General features: G+C 27.8%; 2 protein-coding genes across 2 annotated transcripts; one reads left to right on the top strand and one right to left on the bottom strand.

Moving 5' to 3' along the window:
• Positions 1-1,652: 1,652 nt before the first annotated feature.
• PmUG01_13048200 (cytidine triphosphate synthetase, putative) lies at positions 1,653-4,202 on the top strand (the record flags this gene model as incomplete). Its single annotated transcript, XM_029007483.1, has 1 exon — positions 1,653-4,202. The coding sequence occupies one exon, from the start codon at positions 1,653-1,655 to the stop codon at positions 4,200-4,202; it is 2,550 nt and encodes an 849-aa protein (XP_028863867.1).
• A 1,681-nt stretch (positions 4,203-5,883) lies between these two features.
• On the bottom strand, positions 5,884-19,346 carry PmUG01_13048100 (WD repeat-containing protein, putative; the record flags this gene model as incomplete). The annotated part of the gene is made up of 2 exons (XM_029007482.1): positions 5,884-6,123; positions 6,600-19,346. The coding sequence occupies 2 exons, from the start codon at positions 19,344-19,346 to the stop codon at positions 5,884-5,886; spliced, it is 12,987 nt and encodes a 4,328-aa protein (XP_028863866.1).

The following is a 19,346-nucleotide window of genomic DNA, read 5'->3' as shown; positions in this document are numbered from 1 at the left end:
CTTTTCGCTTTGTATTTTATATCTCCAAGAAGAGGTTTACTTTTTTCTATAATGAATATATGCACATAAAAAAAAAAGTGCAAAATTAAAAAATTTTTATGAAAGTATTTTTAAAATAATCGAAATGGGCGCAGTTGTTCTTTTTTTCTGCTTAACAATTTTAAAAAAAAAAAATAATAGTCAAAATTTTAATAATACCTACAAAGACGTATACTAATTAGTAAAAGAGCAATAATGAGAGGGAAGTATATATATATGTATATATATATATTACATTATACATACATACATACATACATCGTACACATATATTCTCTTATCCCTCATCCACAGCTAGTTAAAAATTGAATTGTGCTAAAAACGCTTGTACGTGATGATAGAATTATATTATTTTCATGTTATATTTAAATTTTTTGTTCTTTTTGTTCTTTTAATTATTTTTCCCTTTCTTCCATTTTACCCCTTATCGTTTTTTAGTACATATCTTTTTTCACTTTTATAGTTTCACACCTATGACCATTCGGTTAACTTTGTCAATTTTTATTTTATATTAATTTATGTATGTATAATTAATACATTTTAAGTATGGTACAATTACGGCTCGAATTATCAGGAATTACAAAATGACATCCTATATATACATAAACATATATATGTATATATTGTATATGTATGTATATATATAAGATGCATATGAGCTATTTATACATAATATTAACATTAGTAAACTAAACTTTTATGTGCATATATTGGGTTTATAATATAATACATGTGCTACAGTATACGTTTACCCCCAGTTTTTATTTTTTTTTTCCTTCTTAAAAATATATATATATATATACATACATACATATACATAAAGTATATGCCTTTTCTCCTAATTAAACATGTTTCAAAATTTCAAATTTTAATTTCTTACAAATTATCAGCTTTAAAATTAAACGATAAAATGGAAAGAATCTAACGAGAATTCTTAATTGCCTTCGTTTATCTTAAGAAATCTGCATTTTCAAAAATAAATTGAGAATATTCATGTATGTATATAAACATAAGTATATATGAACATAAGTATATATGAACATAAGTATATATGAACATAAGTATATATGAACATATGAATATATGAACATTCAAATATATATATATATATATATATATGAATATATACATGTATATATGTACATTTGTACGTGTATGTACATATGCATGTATGTTTTCTTGTCAGCACTAATTAAAAAAGAACTACTTTTTATTTATATAGTATCCGTTCAAGAGAATTAATTATATATGTGAACAACCGGTATTATATTTCATTACAGCCAAAAATTTTTAGTTTAAATTTTATTCGTGTGAATTAACCTAATGTTATGGAAAAATAAACAATTACAGTTATTTAGGAAATATTCTTGTAAGCAGGAATAAATACCTAAATACCACCCCTTACAAGGCATTCTATACGCGTCGTCGCGACTATTTTTAATACTATTGCCGTTATTGAAACCATTACCACAATTACCTCTACTGCCACTATTATCGTTATCGTCTCTATTATCGCTATTGCCGGAAATATCTCTACGGCCGCTAATATCATATATCAAACGAGAGAACGTACAGCCTACTTCTAGCACCCCCTGCTTGCATATGTATTCGAAATGGCATCACTAGAAGATGAAAATATAATAACAAAGTACATCATTGTGACAGGGGGGAATATGAGCGGGTTGGGTAAAGGAACAGCCATGAGTAGTATGGGAGTATTATTATTAACAAAAAATATTTTATTGACTACAATAAAAATTGATCCTTATTTGAACATAGATGCAGGAACCATGTCACCATATGAACATGGAGAAGTATATGTATTAGAAGATGGAGGAGAAGTTGATCTTGATTTAGGAAATTATGAAAGATTTTTAAATATTAAATTATCATATAAGAATAATATAACTTCAGGTAAAATATTTGAACAAGTTATTAAAAAGGAAAGAAAAGGAGAATACTTAGGTAAGACAGTTCAAGTAGTACCACATGTAACAGATGTTATACAGAAATGGATAAAAGGTGTTATTGATGAAAATATAAAAAAAATGAAAAAGGAGTATGATATAAATTCAAATAATAATAAAATTCCATGTATTTGTTTAATAGAAGTAGGAGGAACAGTAGGTGACATAGAATCAGCTGTATATTTGGAGGCTTTACAACAATTAATCAATAACTTAAATTCAGATGATGTATGCTTATGTCATTTGTCCTATGTACCAATTATTGGAAACTTGAGAGAACAAAAAACGAAGCCAACTCAACATAGTGTTAAAATATTAAGAGAAGCTGGACTTAAACCAGATTTTATTTTTTGTAGATGTGAAGAACCATTAACAGAAGAAGCTATTCGAAAAATTTCTCTTTTTTCACAAGTCAAAAATGAACATGTCATATCATTACATGATACATCAAATGTATATAAAGTACCCTTAATCCTAGAACAACAAAATTTTAGTGAGCATGTTTTAAAAAAATTAAACTTGCAAAATATTGTTTTAGAAAATAAATTAAGTATATCTCCTTATTCCTTTAGTACATGGAAACAGTTATCAGACCGATATGAATCTTCAAGTGAACATGTTGTTATCGGTATTGTGGGAAAATATACTGCTTCTAATGATACATATTTGTCTATTATATCATCCCTCGTTCATGCTTGTATAGAATGCGGGTTTAAGCTAATTATTAAGTATATCAATAGTAGTCATTTATCATTAAAGAAAAAGAGCAAAAAGAGAAATATAGATTTAAAAAGAAAAGCAAGGAAATACTCTTATGATACGTTTCAACAAGTTAACACTATGCAGAACCATCTTTTTGTTGATGACACTACCTCTGATGAAGATTATGATAAAAAAAGAAGAATCAAATATGAACGAGCATGGGAAACATTGAAATCAGTGGATGGTGTATTAGTTCCGGGAGGATTTGGAACAAGGGGTATTGAAGGAAAATATTTATCTTCAAAATATTGTAGATTACGTAATATACCATATTTAGGAATCTGTTTAGGTATGCAAACAGCTGTTATTGATGTAGCTAGGCAATATTTAAATAAATATGCCAATTCAGAAGAATTTGAGGATATTCTAGAAATACAAAGTAGTAATTCTGATGAAGATAAATTTCATAAAAAGAGAAGAAAATTTACCAAAGGTACTAATGAGGAAGGGACAATGGAAAAATTGTCCAACCATAATGGGAAAAAACATAATTCCGTAGTAGAAATGAACAAAGATTTTCTTATAGTTAATGAGAGAATTACATCCCCAGAAGGCATTATTCTAAAGGAGGAGTTACACAAACATGAACCGCATCCTATTCAACAGGATGACAATTATGATAATAGTGGTGATGATAACACTCTACTGAATACAAATCAAAACAAGTTGACACTAGAAGAACATAACATTTCTTTATGTAATGTGAAAGCGGAGCATGAAAAAAATGAGCCTTCTACCATGAATAATAACGTAAACGCAAAGACAATGCATTACATTTATGGTAAGAATCATTCCAAGGAGGAAAACATGGCACTGTTCGATGACGTTTCATCTATTTTTGACGATGAGTATGGGGGAGGAAAAAATACAAAAAAAGCAGGTAACTTCGTGCGAACAAACAAATGTATAGAAGAAATCCCTAACAAGTTACTCAACCCAGTATTACAGGAAAAGATAAAATTAATGGGTATAAAAGACTATTATAAAAGTATTGACGAAATAGATAATAACAATGTTATAATTTATATGAGCGAGTTTAAAGGGGATGATAATAAAGGAGGTACTATGCGCTTAGGTGTTAAGCAATCCAAAATAATTGATAAAGATTCATTAACATATAAATCATATGATGAAGCAACCTATATATTTGAAAGACATAGACATAGATTTGAAATTAATCCTAAGTATGTGCCATTACTAGAATCGGTTGGTTTAAGTTTTGTAGCAAAAGATATTCACAGTGTTCGAATGGAAATTTGTGAAATCAAAAACTTAAATTTTTATGTTGGTGTTCAGTTTCACCCTGAATTTACATCAAGACCTTTTAAAGCTAATCCAATATTTTTGGCCTTTATTTTAGCTTCAAAGGGGAAATTAAAGGAACGACTAGACAAGTTTGGAAATAAGTTGTGCTCAGGAAGTCTCTATGCTTAGTTGTAGAGGTAATATTAAAAAAAAAAAAAAAAAAATGAAGCAAAAAAAAAGGGGTGTGTATTAATTTGCTTAATATAGATAACAGAAAAGATACATTAATAAAAATATGTGAAGTATCGAAACAATGCAGAGTTATGGGAACACATATAATACATACGCAGTATAGTGCGCTAAATTGTACATAATATCATGTATATACCATTTGTACCCCTCACACGTGTGAGTAATATGTGTCCTTAAAACACATTTAAAAAACAAAATATCATTTTAAGGACTTTAAAGTAAAAACTACCGGCGCATATTTGCCATTTAAACAAATAACGTAAACGCAAATATGCGCAGGGTGTTTACTGTTTGAGGGGGGGATTTTACCATAATACAGAAGTGTATATATATACATTTTTAAATGAGAGTATTACATTTTAATGTTTTAAAATGCCTAATACTGCAAAACTGTTTACACTTCTTCCCTTTTTAAGGTAATAATGAATTTTTTATTTTAGTTCTTTACCATTTTTCTTTTTTGTTCATTCATCTTATGTATACATGTATAATTGCACATGATCCATTTGGCTCATTTCCCGTTTTTTTAAAATGTAAATTAGTAGCAATTTGTGTGTTTGCCTTTTTTCAGTCCTTTTAAAATAAATTAGCTTTGTTTTTGCTCCACTTTTAATCTTTTCATAATAATAATATTACATTAATTTTTACTTTTTTTCATACCATTTTTGAGTTATTTATCATATATAGTAAATAATTAACCCCTTTTTTATTTTACACCTGTAAGTTTAAATATCAATTAAAACAATAACACAGATATGCTTAGCGGTAATGAAAACCGCCACTCTTTGTAATCCTTTGTGTTAAAAATTTTAAATAAAAATATGAAGGTATACATTAATATATATATATATATATATATATACATTATGCATATAACACTTTTATGCACAATAATAAGATATTTAGGAAAATGCAATTTTTTAGGTTTATATAAAGCGTTTAAAAAAAAAAAAAAAAAAAAAAAAAAAAAAAAAAAAGTTCATTAATCAAATGTGCTTAAGAAATATTACTATCAAATGTGTATAATAAGTATGCATAAAATAATTACAAAAAAGATGGTGCAAATTATTCACTACTTTTTAGGACAAAAAATTCCACTAAGTGTTTCATTGCAAATTGACCATTTCGGCAATTTCCTGTCAACTCGATTTAAATTGGTGGAAAAATTAACTGAACAAAAGCTTTAACAGACACGTAAGCAACTTTGTTAAGCACTTAATTTTATGCATCTTTAACGCATTTTTTTGTATGGATATGAAGAAAAAAAATAAAAATAAAAGGAATAAAATAAAATGAATTAAAAAAACATGTACAAATAAAGAGCGTGTTCTGTCTATTTCCAAAAGCAGAACTTCCTGCACATTTTATTTGCGCACATATTTTACCTTTTAACAGACGATATAACATTTTATAATTAAAAAATAATAAAAGCACAAACAAAGAAGTAAATGTTAAAAACCTCTCAATATATGAACGAAAATCTTAATCTACATTTTCGCATAAAAAAAATTATGTATGAAGTATTCAGACAAAATAAAGAAAAGATTAATTAGCAGGAACTTTAATTTAATTCATTTTATAACGTAAAAAAAAGGGGAAAAAATAAAGAATACGTACTTTAATAATAATGAAAATTCAATTTATAACAAAATGTAATGTTGCTGAGTAGAACTGCAAAAACAGTTATTTCAAAATTATTATTTTTTCCTCGTACGTATATTATATCCAACCCGGCAATGAAAAAATTGCTTTCATCATCAGTATCTTTAGGCTTACCAACAGGCAACCTTTTGAGGTTATAATTTACATTATTTACTACATGTTTTTTTATACTGCATGAAATGTCTTTGTTGAAGCCCTACAAAAAAGAAAAACAAAAATTACAATGAAGTAGAATATGTTAACATCCATACAATTGTAAATGAACAAAAATGATCCTCACAACATCATATATTTTATGAGAACATTTTATTTTGTTTAAAAAATAAATAACTGTACGTTTCCCCCCTCTGTTCATGTGTACATTTATTTATATACAGGTGGTCTTGTATATACAAGTACATTCAAGGTATATACAAGCATTTAAAGATGTGTAGCTACTGGGGGCAGGGATCTACTCGTAAAGTGGATCTATACAAATATATTCGGCAATCCCGTATATATATGTAATCATAAGCATGTGCAACCATTTTCACGTCAGCGAACAGTCGTACATATATATACATATATATAAATATGTACGCATGTACGTATACACGTGTATGTGCATGCTCGCGTGGACTGAAACGCTCCCTTTTTCACGTTAGTTATCTTAAGTTTTTGTTAATTCCTTACCGGTATGAGTTCTTTTCCTATGCGTTCGGTGAACAAGGGTAGAGAGAAGTAAGGTATGAGAAAGTACGAATTTGTGTAAACACACTTGTTTACAACATAAATGAATATGGTATTACTATACTGATTTGCCAGCAGTACACAAGATTTTTCATAAATAATTTTTAAGAAACTAACTCGTGATGATTTAAAAGCTGATGGCAATTTATGTTCTTTGGGCAAAGATTGAATAGATATGGGAATAAATTTAGTTGTAAAGAAGTTTTTCGTTATTTTTGTAAACTTAACTTTCAGTAAATACAATTTACGTTTATCTGCTGATAATATTAAGTATTCATTCAGTTGTTTCTTTTCTGCTTTATTAACTACTGGGTAAAAAACATCTTTATTTTTATTTACGCAACAACATAACTTTTTCCCTTTTCTTTTTTTGCCTTTCCTTTCTTCCCCATTACACATATGCGAATACAGATATCTTAAAGTAGATATATTTACCATTAGTACATTTTGTTCATATTTGGGTAGTAATAAGAAAAATAATTTAAATGTTGAACTCTCATATGTAATATTCGAGATGTTCAAATGTTCACCATTGTAATTAGGTAAAGTAAATTCTTCCAGTATACTAGGTGTTATTTCTATCCTTTTTGGGTTAAGAATATAATTTCTTATTTTAATTATATCTTCATATATTTCCTTTCGGGTTAGTACAAACTTTTGATTATTTTTTTTTTTAAATAAATTGTGCGTTAAATGCATATAGAAAGAATATTCTTCCTTTGACATATAAGAATTTAATAATTTTTTTTTCTGTTCATCAATTTTCGTTTCATAGGTACTACTACTGTCATCCTTATGTAGTAATTCACAATTTTTTAACGTAACTAAATAAAATATTTTTGCAACCTTTCTATTAATATAAAAGTTGTTATTAATATATTTTTCTTCAAAAATTAATTTTCTAACTAAATAATTCCTTAATTCTTCTACATTTACTCGTACGATAAAAATAATTGTTCTTGGGTTTTTAAAGTTTAAGCCTTTTTTGCCGTTGCTATTGGTGCGACTTATTCTCTTCTTATCCTTGCAAATGTGTATATCGGTTTGGAATACAATACTATGCCGCTGTCCATTCTGATGTCCATTCCGTTGACTACTCAACTGACTACACATATTACCATTATGGTGCACTTTCTTTTCCCCTGTGGACTGATCATTCTTGTAATCCCCATTCTTCGCACATGTGCCTCCTCCATTTTTCAATTTGTTCTTCATTACATATTTTACGTTAACTATGATTAATCCTTTTCCACAAAATTTGTACATATTTTGCAAAATATTTATATTTTGAAAATAGTTAATTTTATAATTTTCTTTTTCAGAATTCAAAAAGCATATATTATAATATTTATTTTCCCGAAGCAAAATTTCTTTTAAGTCTCTCTTCTTTAATGAGGGCTTTTTATCGTGATCATATTTGCTATATTTCTTACGTTTTAACTGTTTCAATTTTTTCATCTCTTTTGTCTTTCTTCCTTTCTTTTTTCCTTTCCTTTTCCACTTTTTCTGCTGAGCTTCATTTACATCCGAGTTGAAGGAGTCCGATGAATAAAATTCTGTCTTTTCCTCCTCTTCAAAATCGTTAAAAAAATTTTCAAGAATGTCATTTTTCGTGTACTTCGTTCTTTTATCTTTAACGCCCACATTTTTTTTGTTCGTGCTCATATTGCAGCTATAATTACGGTTACTATCTATATGATTTCTGCTACTACTTATATGATTTCTGCTACTACTTATATGATTTCTGCTACTACTTATATGATTGCTGCTACTACTTATATGATTTCTGCTACTACTTATATGATTGCTGCTACTACTTATATGATTTCTGCTACTACTTATATGATTGCTGCTACTACTTATATGATTTCTGCTACTACTTATATGATTTCTGCTACTACTTATATGATTGCTGCTACTACCTTTGTAATTTCCAGTCACCCTGGTGCCATTATTGAACATGTTGTTCTCCTTAAAATACTTGTAATGATTAATAATTCTGTTCATGTGAGACAAACTGATAATATTATTTATAACATTGTGAAAATTTGCTACGCTACTTTTCATAATAATAGTGTACCCTTTACTATTTGAGAAGCTCTTATTCTTGCTATTGTAATCATATGCACTGTTCATACGCTTATTATATTTGTTTTCTTCCTTCTGATTAGTTGTAGGAAACATCGATTTTTTCCCTTTCCAACAACTGCTTCTCAAATTGCTTAACAATCTTTTCTTTTTTATCAGCTTTAAGTAGGATTTGAAATGTTTACTAACCCTATGCATGTTACCATGAACCATAATACAATTGCTAATACCACCATTACTCCGATCACAAGCAGCCACACCACTGATTGTTCTGTCTTTCCCACTAAAATAAACGGAATAATTTAATAAAATTTCATTTAATATTTTGGACTCTTGATAATTCCTAGTTATGTGAAAATTGAAATAAAGATCTGGCTTCGTGGCCTCATATTTATTTATATGGTTAATTAATATCTTCCTCTTTATATGATTATATATATCTTTGCAATATTTCATATCTGCATACTGATTTATAAGTTTTTGAAAAATTGGAATCCATTTTCTCACCTCATCATAATTTTTTCCTATTCTTGATGAAAAATTTGAACTAAAGTCATTTCTTATCTTTCGGGCATATTTATAAAATAGTGAATTTTCATATTTATTTCTTTTTATATAATCATCATCTGATTCATCCGAGTCTAATTTGTTGTACAATCGATTTGTCTTTCTTTTTGCTTCATTATGCATGGGGTATGCTTGATTATATGATATATTACTGTTTTCAAAATTTTTGTAAGAAGAAAAAGTAAAACGCGGTTTTTCTACTTGCCCTGTTTTGTAACTTATCATATGAGATAATGAATTTTTTTTGTACGATTTTTCTTCATCATTAAAATTTTTCAAAGCCTGTTCATCGTTACTGGAAAAATCAAATTCATAGTCAGTTAAGATACAAGAATATGTAGTAAAATTTTCTTCCTTCAATTTTATCTTTTCCATTTCATAACAATTACCATCATGCAAAGGATAAATTAAAAGATAAGGTTTTAGCAAATTTCTGGAAACATATTTCATAGCTGAGTATATTCTTTTTATCTTTTCTTTCGAATAGCATGTATCGGAGCAATTATTCCCTGTTAATATATCTAATACGCTTTTTATAGTACTCTCTTCTACACATTCTGCTTTTTTCAAGTTCATTTTATACAAGTATGATGTAAGATTATTCAAATTAACTGCCTTATTTTTATTAATACTATTAAGAAAGGTACACCTAAATAATTGAAACAACGAATACTTTTCAAAAAGGGGTAAAAAATTGTTAAAATCGATATTACTAAATGAAAAGTAACTTGAATAATTAAATTTTGCACCCAAATAAAATGTCTGATTCTCAAAAAGTTCAACCAATATATCAAAATCGCTAATATATTTTTTTACAATAAAATCACCACTCCAACCCATTGATTTTAATTTCTGTTTACATACAATATTGTTCTTTTTTTCCTTTTTCATTAGCTCCTTTTCAATATTTTCTTTGTACATTTTCGTCTCATGGAAAGGTTTTTCAAAAATGGTTTTCCTTCTCAAGCAGTACGTTTTGATTCTTCCCCTCGGTAAGCAACCCCTCAGGTGGCAGCTGCTCGTTGAGAAGTAATTATTCTCATTTCTAATGTTATTCCTACTCCTAACGTTGCTGCTTCCTCTGGAGATGCACCGGGGATTATCTTTCCTTCTCACATTTGGGGGGAAGATGTAATCGTATATGTTGAAGCTTCTGTCTAGATCATAATTTTTGACATTGAATGGATTCCATAGGACTAGACTTTTATCAACTGAACATGATAACAGAAAATTATCATCTGGAGAAAATTTGACACAAGGTATATTATGTTCATGATGTTTTATAACTATTTCGTAAAATCGTGAAGATGATTCAAAAAATAGTTTGTACAGTATATCATACCAATCGGCTGTATAAAAAGTAACATTAGAAAATGTCCAGAAAATTTCATTTAATAACTGTTTTAATGAATACGCTGGACTACTTCTTAATTTATTCAGAAAACTTTTTTTCAAAAGATTACGTTTATTCATATTATTAATATTATTACTATCATCATATGGAAAGTACTTAACATATTTCTCATCGTAAAAATAATTTCTTACTTCTTTTGCCTTATAATGTATAAATGAGCTAATATTTTGGTTGTAATATTTTTTTATTTTCCTTTCACTAAAATTTGAAGTTTTTTCGAACTCTGTATCTTCTTTTAAAGCGGTATAATTGTTCCTTGTTAAGTCATTATCGCGAGGGAGTTGGTTAGATGTATTATTATCATTATTCAACATACCTTTTTCATCTACTTCTAACGAATTCACGCGTTTCATAGGCCGATCAGCATGTTTGGAATTGTAGTCATTTATCTCCAGTTGTCCTTTGTCTTCTTCTTTCTGCTGTGTCTTCACCTTCTCCTTTACGCTCTCTTTCACGTTCTCCTTTAACTTCTCTCTTTCCTTCCCCATTACCTCATCTTCCCCCTCGTTATATTCGTACCAATTTTCCTGTAATAGCACTTTTTGTAACCACTTCGACTTTATAACAGTATTGTCATTTTCGTTGTTGTTCTTTCTCCCTCTTCTATTTAATCCTTTATTTGTTCCATTTGGAGATAAAAATATGCCCTCCTCCTTATCATTAGAATATTCATTCGCACTATGATAAATGGGATCAGGCTGAAAATCATTTATACGTAATGTTACAATATTCGTGTTACCATTAAATTTTTTTTTCCTTTCCTTCAAAAATTCTCTTTTCAAACAATATTTTGTTATCGGTCCCTCTTTATTCTTTTCTATGCAAACATTACAATTGTTGGCATATAAAATTGAATGTTCCTTTTTCAAAAATTGATACGCTGAAGTAAAATTTATTATATTACTTTCTTCTAAGCAAAGATTTGAATATTCACATTCAGAACATTCATCAGCAGATTTTATTATTTCATTAAAATCAGAGTTTGTATTACTTGAACAGGAATAGTAAGATTCATCAGACAATTCTAACACGTCTACACTTAAGTTTGAGAAAGTATTTTTTAAATTTATTGTGTTCTCACCATTATCTAAAAACGGATTAATTGTGTCTACTTTTTTCTTTATCAGATAACAATTTTGCATGTATTTGTAACTCGCACTATTATAACTCAATTCAGTCCCTTCATACACATTGCTGAGATCACTATTACTTATGTAGTTATTTTCATAATTCGGAAAAGATGGTTTTTCAAACGGAGTGATAGCAGATCTTATGGATTCCGAACTACGAGAAAGAGGCCCTTTAAACTCACTTCCTCCCATAAATGAATTTTCATTTTTTATTTTATTTTCCTCGTGTTGTGCAATTTTCCGCGTTTCCTGTGCATATTCCACTTCTTCCGCTTCCTCTACTTCCTCCTCTTCTCTACACTTTTCATACATTATCCCATTTTTTTCAAATTCTTCCTCTTGTGCCTTATCAACGAGGTATTCTTCATTTTCCGTATATAAACCCTCGCATATGATAACAAAATCGTAAAGCACTTCTGAATTATTGATACAACTTAATAATATATCATCTGCGCTCTTTGACAAGGTGTATATATACCTTACTGTTGCATCATATTTCTTGTTTTCACAAGCAAGTTTCAAACTAAATGGAATTTCATAAAAAAGTTTATTCTGATTTCTCCTTTTGACTTCTTCCCTTTCTTTGCATTTTAAACTCTCTAATTTGTTCTCATTTTTTATGTTGTCTATATACAATACAGGTCCGTTTCTAAATGTTCCATTAAACAGATTGTTATTCAAATTTCTGTTTATATTAAATTCTTGAAGCAAACCAGCTACATACAATTCTCTACTATTCATAACATTTCCATCAGCTGGCATATTGTGTGTGTCTACAGATGTAGAGGACGTATTCCTATTTGTAACTCCTGTATTTAATGTATTGTTATATATAATGTTCAAAAACATAAAATCGTTATCGCTGCGAAATTCGAATGCATTTTGCACGTTACTGCTACTGTTGCTGTTATGGCTACTATCGTTATTGCTACTGTCATTATAACTAATATCATTATTACTAATATCATTATTACTAATATCATTATTACTAATATCATTATTACTGATATCATTATTACTGATATCATTATTACTAATATCATTATTACTAATATCATTATTACTAATATCATTATTACTAATATCATTATTACTGATATCATTATTACTGATATCATTATTACTAATATCATTATTACTAATATCATTATTACTAATATCATTATTACTAATATCATTATTACTAATATCATTATTACTGATATCATTATTACTAATATCATTATTACTAATATCATTATTACTAATATCATTATTACTAATTTCATTATTGTTAATTTCATTATTATTACCCCCATTATTATTACTACTATTGCTGTTATTATTTACAACATTTGCAACTACATTTGTGCTCGTGTTTATATTATCAAGATTATTCGCATTTATCGCAATCCCCAATATATCTGCATTTGATTCTCTTCCATTTAAGCTAAGTCTTAAAATGTTATTTAATATTCTATTAGAATATAAATTATTATGAATAGATGGAGTTCTTAAATTTATACTTCGAACATTTGAATTTCTCAAATTTATACTTCGAACATTTGAGTTCCTCAAATTTATGTTATGAACATTTGAATTTCTAAAATTTGAATTTACATTATTAGGAGTTCTTAAACTAAAACGATTTGAGTTGAGTGATCTCGCATTTAAACTACCCATATTGAACCCTCTCAAATTTAATATTTCCGAGTTAGGAGATCTCAAATTTGAACTTCTTGAAATGGGAGTTCTTAAATTTGCATAATAATTGCTATGAGAAGGATTCATGTAATCTAAATAGACATCCATCTCTATATTAGTATCATTTCTTCCAGAACCATTACGATCATTTCTCGAAGCGGCATTGAGTATATTATCTAAATTAACACTTGGAAGATTACTTAAACGAGAACTAAGAATATTGCTTAATCTAATATTCGGAAGATTCGTTAAACTAACACTAGTCATGTTAGAGGCATTATAGGCATTTGACGCATCAGGAATGTTAGAAGCATCTAGCGCGTTTGACGTATCAGGAATGTTAGAAACTTCCGCAGCACTGGAAACATTATCACGATCATTAACACTATTTGGAGCCCTTATATTGTAAGTGCTCAGAGAGCTGTTAATGTTTAAAAGATTTTGGGTAGCGTCCACCATCGTACTTATAAACCGATGGGTGCTCTCATTTATAATATCATCCGTAACATTATCACGAGCGCGATTAGGTCTAACATTATTTCGTATATTATTTAAGAAATTATTTCTCAACATTCTAAAATTATTTAATGCTCGAACAAGAAGACGACCACTATTTGAAACATCAGAATTATACCCATTTCTTATAACTCGGTTACGCGTATGCAATAAATTTTCGTTAATAATTCTATTTAAATGACTTGTATTTTGGATACTTGTATTATTTATGGAAGACGAATGAAAGGCTCTGTAATCCACGCTGTTATTAAGTTGTTCTTTTTCTTCAGATCGTTCAGATGAATCACTATTATCTGATTCTTCCTTCGAATTTAATGAAGAATTATAATTCAATATTATACTCTTTATTTTTTGTTTCCTTTTCCTTTCTTGACTAATGAAGTTTGAATAGTTTTCATTTAATTTATTTACCTCCATCTCAATAGTATGTTTTATTATTCCACTCATATGCGTTTTATTTGCAATGATACTTTCTAAAGTTTTTTTTCTTTTCTTTTTCTTTTTTCGTTTTTGTTTATCTGAACTGTTCATATTATTACTCATTAAACCTTTCTTTCTTTTTTTCCTTTTCTCGTTATTTATTTCAGCCTTATCATATAGAAAAGAATAATAAACACAGTTCTCTTCTCCTAATTGGCCTGATGGGCTATCAGATAAGGTATCTGAGCATTCCTCTGCTGTTGCATTTGTTAAATGTATGGTATCTAACATGTTATTATTATGATCTCGCAATTCACATATGATTAGTATTTTTTTTTTTTTTTTTTCTTCCTCTGTTTGTTCTCTTTTATTATAACCATTCTGATTTTTTAAATATAATAAGCCTGGTGTTGTGTGGCTTTGTATATATTTTATTACATTTTTTAATTCATTAATATATTTGGAAGAAGTGTTCTCATAATGATACTTTTTGTTTTCTTTACTTCTCTTTTTGTCTAGAATTATATAAATAGATTGTTCATTTGAGAACAGTTGGGGTGTATTGAAAAAAGTAAAATTATGTCTGTCTTTAATAAACTTTCGAAATTTTTTACTTATACTTTTTAGTATCATATTAGCTCTTTTGTAACTGTACATGTACGTAAGACATATTATTTTTTTTTTGCACTCTGAGAAATTATTGTACAGAGGCACATTATTATATATATTATGGTGCACTTTATAGGACGGAAGTAATATATAATATCTTTTTTCTATTTCCAACAAATTATACCTTTTTTTTGAGCAATATATTCTACTTTTATCCTCATTATTAAATGATTCTTCACCACTACTCTTGTTATGCAGGTATAAATTCGAATTAATTAATTTAATCTTTTCATTATACACCATTTCGTTTTTCTTATAAACATCTCTTCCTTTTTTTTTTTTAAGGTATTTACTAGCTTTATCCTCTTTATTTATTCCGTCTTCATTTGAGATTAGCATATACTTCATTTCCTCCATCGACAAATTTCCCCGTTTTATCATTTTTTCTTCTCTTCCAGTTCTACTTTGCAATGAACCTTCATTATCATTTAAATAAAAAAAATTTTTACATAAATATTTCAAATACCAATTTTTTAAAAAATTCTTATTATTAACTACTAGTGCATCACGACTGAACAACTTTATATTAAAATATTCATTTGAACCATATCTTTTTAAATATACCCTTTTCATTTTATTTATAATCAATGAAATATTATCAGGCGCATTCAATTTCTTCGTATAAATATTTTTTGCCATACATGCTTCTTTTAAGAATATATGAATTGAGTCACTTGGAAAATTATAAGATATGGTTAGTAGAATATTTTTCAAATTTTCTTTTCTACTAGTAAAAAAGAGGGTTAAATCGATCGGAATTTTGCTCTTCTTTTTAAGAATGTTCCTTATCATTTTATTTACGTGCGATTCGTCATATTTTTTGTAAGACATATTTGACATTGTAAAATATGAACTTTTCTTTTCCGAATTATCACCAACTCTGCTGTCATGCAATGTGCCGGTATTCTTTCCAGTATTGTTTTTTCCGTATTTTTGGTCATTTTCTAATTCCAGCTCGTCATTAAAATATTTAATCTTTAACTTTCTGCAAATATGTATATAGTCTTCATGTAATGAGCAATTCAGGTCCTTGTCATTTGTTACCGCGTTAACCGCTTTCACTGCTTTAACTTCATTAGCACAAGGAAAATCATAACAATCAAATGAGAAAGGTGATACTGCACGCTGGTCTCCTTTTACTTCTGCACTTTCTTTTCTTTCGTAATTTTCGTATATATCATCATTCTGTAAATGATAATTGAAACCCTTTTCTTCTTTTCTTTCGAAGGGAAAGTTATTGTCCAAAAGGTCGTAATTATTTCCATTATTATTATTATTATTATTATTATTAATATTATTTTTCCTATTTGTATCTTTTCTTTTCTTTTTTCCCCCCCCTCGCTCATCCATAAGATCCGATAAATAATTACACACGCATGCATTAATATCACTGTCCCATAAATTTTCACTCGATCTACTTAATCCTCCTTTTTTTCTTTTTTTCTTCTTATACTTCTTATCATTTTGTAAAATATTATACGATAACTGATTTTGCGTATTTGAGTCACGAATATTTTCTACATCATTTGAATTATTTTCAAATTTTTTTCCTTCATAAAGATTTAAATATATGACCTGTTCAGAATATTTCATATCATTGTTGAACTGGCGCAAAAAATGTTCTTTGTTTTCATTGTTATGTTTGTATTTTTTGTTTTTTGTTTCTATTTTATTATTTTTTTTTTTTCTCTTTTCTCTTTTTTTAATCAAAAAGCTTTCTTTTTCATCATCACTACTATTAAAATAAAATCGATCTTTATCATCACGCGGAAACAAATTACTTACTTTAAATTTATTATACACAAACATATTTTTAAAAAAATTATATGCTTCATCATAGTCATACCTTTTCCTAAAATAATAAAAATTGTTCAAATTATATATATTTATGTTATGTGTATTCGATCCAATAGCTAGTAAATTTCTTGTAAAATTAAAAGAAATGGCCCACGTAGAAGTATCTGATTTAGCATACATTTTGTTGTTAAATACAATGTCTGATTGTAGGTATATATGATTATATTTTAATATTTTATCGTTATGATCAACATTAAATAAATTGAAAGTAAATATATTAAATTGTTTCCATATACGGTTATATTTTATTTTAGTGGACGGATCTAAAAAAGCTTCCAGCTTTTTACTGTATTCTTCATAATACTTATGTTTTATATATAACTTGCAAAAATTAACAAATTTTTTTCTTTCTTCTTTTAAAGTATTTAATCGATCTATATATAACATATATTTCTTAATATTTTCATTTAAATATTCTAATTTAATATTCCTATCATCACCTTTATATTTTTTTATATTTATTTTGTACTTCTCTGAGGGGATATTAAAATTTTTATTCCTACCGGAAGTAATGTTATATGTAAGGGGGCTACTGCTATCGTCACGCATGGTTCTATTTACTTTTGTATTTCGTTTTTCTCTCTTCCTGGGTTTGTTCCGCTGCACCTTCTTTTTCTCCTTCTTCTTCTCTGTCTGCTCCCCCTCCGCCTGCTGCTCTTCTTCTTTTTCCTCTTGCTTGTGCTTCTTACATTTCCTCCTTTTTTTCATTACCAAAAATGTATGTGCCTCTTTATGCTCACCAAGTTTTATCCCCTTTCTTTCATTTTTATGTTTACGTAATTTCGACTTACAATTTGTAAGACTATCATTTTCATCATCACTTGATGACTTAATATAACTGTTAACAAATTGATTATCCTGTCTAAAAGAATTTATATAATCATTCTGTTCATTTAACTCTACGTTATTTCTTAAATTATACCCTATGTAAACATTATTAAACATTTTTTTATAAAAATTAATTTCTTCAATTTCCCCTCTTGTATCATCATCTAAGAAGTAGTTATAATAATGTTTTTTAAAATTTTTCCTATTTGTTCTTTCTCTCAAATGACTGTTCTCTTTTTGGCGTTGTCCTTTTTCCTCTCCTGCTCCTTCATTTCCTTCTTCCTCTTCCTCTTGTGTGCTTTCAAAACTGCTATACATATCTGCAATCTTAAATTTACCTCTTTTGGTCTTATTGCGTATATTTTTATCTATTTTGCTATTAAATACATTATAGCTTCTATCCTTTGGACATTTCAACATACATTTGCATTTAATTCTGTATAGACCTTTTTTATGAACATCATTCGTTAATACTCCTTTTTCACGCCTCCATTTTTTATTGACAATTTTTTTAGATACATTTTTGTTTTTCATTTGTACAAAGGGATATTTCACGTCATTCCTTGAATTTGCATGTACATTTCGATTACTAGCTATTAATATTTTATTTTTTATTTTTTTTGATTTTTTTGTTTTTTCCATTTCTAATTTGTGCAAGAGAATTCTTCTCTTTTCTTTGACCTTATTTTTCATGTAGTCAAAATTAGTAACACTTTTCGATAACTCAAACATATCAAGGAATTCATTCGAGTAGTTTTCCGTATATTCATTATTATATATTAAATTTAAAATAAAATTGTTTTCATCTATTTTCAACTTTTTTAAAAAACAGTATGGGTCATTAAGAAAACTATGAAAATTAGGGTTATAAGGAAAATATGGATAATACAGCTCACGAGTCATAATTTCTTCATATCTTTTACAATCATAAAGCTTTTTTTCTAATATATGCTTTAGCTTTTTTTTAATATTTATACATTCAACAAATTTTTCAACATAATATATATTCGTATCTTCTGACCATCCAGCAGATATTAATATACTTTTATCGAAATTTTCTTTTTCTTCACATTTTATATTAACATATCCTTTAGAGTACATATGGGGTGAAAGAATTAAACAAGGAATTGGAACATTCAACTTTTTTAATTGTAAGTCTTTTTTAATTTCTTCGTAAACGTATCTTATTTTATTCATATTTGTAAAACCGCAGTTACTTTTTCCTATTTCCTTTTTATTAAAATTTCTAAAAACATAACATTTTTCTGTGTCATATTTTTCATTTATATAAATATTATTATCCGTAAAATCTTTTAACTCAAATATATATATATATTGACCGTAAGATATAAATATCAATTCATATTTCTTACTTACGCATAGTAAGTTCAGTGCAAATGAAACAAATTTGTGTTCAACACTTTTACTTAGGTCGAATGAGGACCGCAAATGTACGTTGCACCTTTTCAACGTCTTGACATTTTTCCAAGGGTTGGCTCTTCTTTGTATTCCTGTCAT

The sequence above is a fragment of the Plasmodium malariae genome (assembly GCF_900090045.1).
Source record: "Plasmodium malariae genome assembly, chromosome: 13".
Classification (NCBI taxonomy): domain Eukaryota; phylum Apicomplexa; class Aconoidasida; order Haemosporida; family Plasmodiidae; genus Plasmodium; species Plasmodium malariae.
Note: the sequence above shows the minus strand (reverse complement) of the source record. Positions and strands in the feature narration are given on the sequence as shown.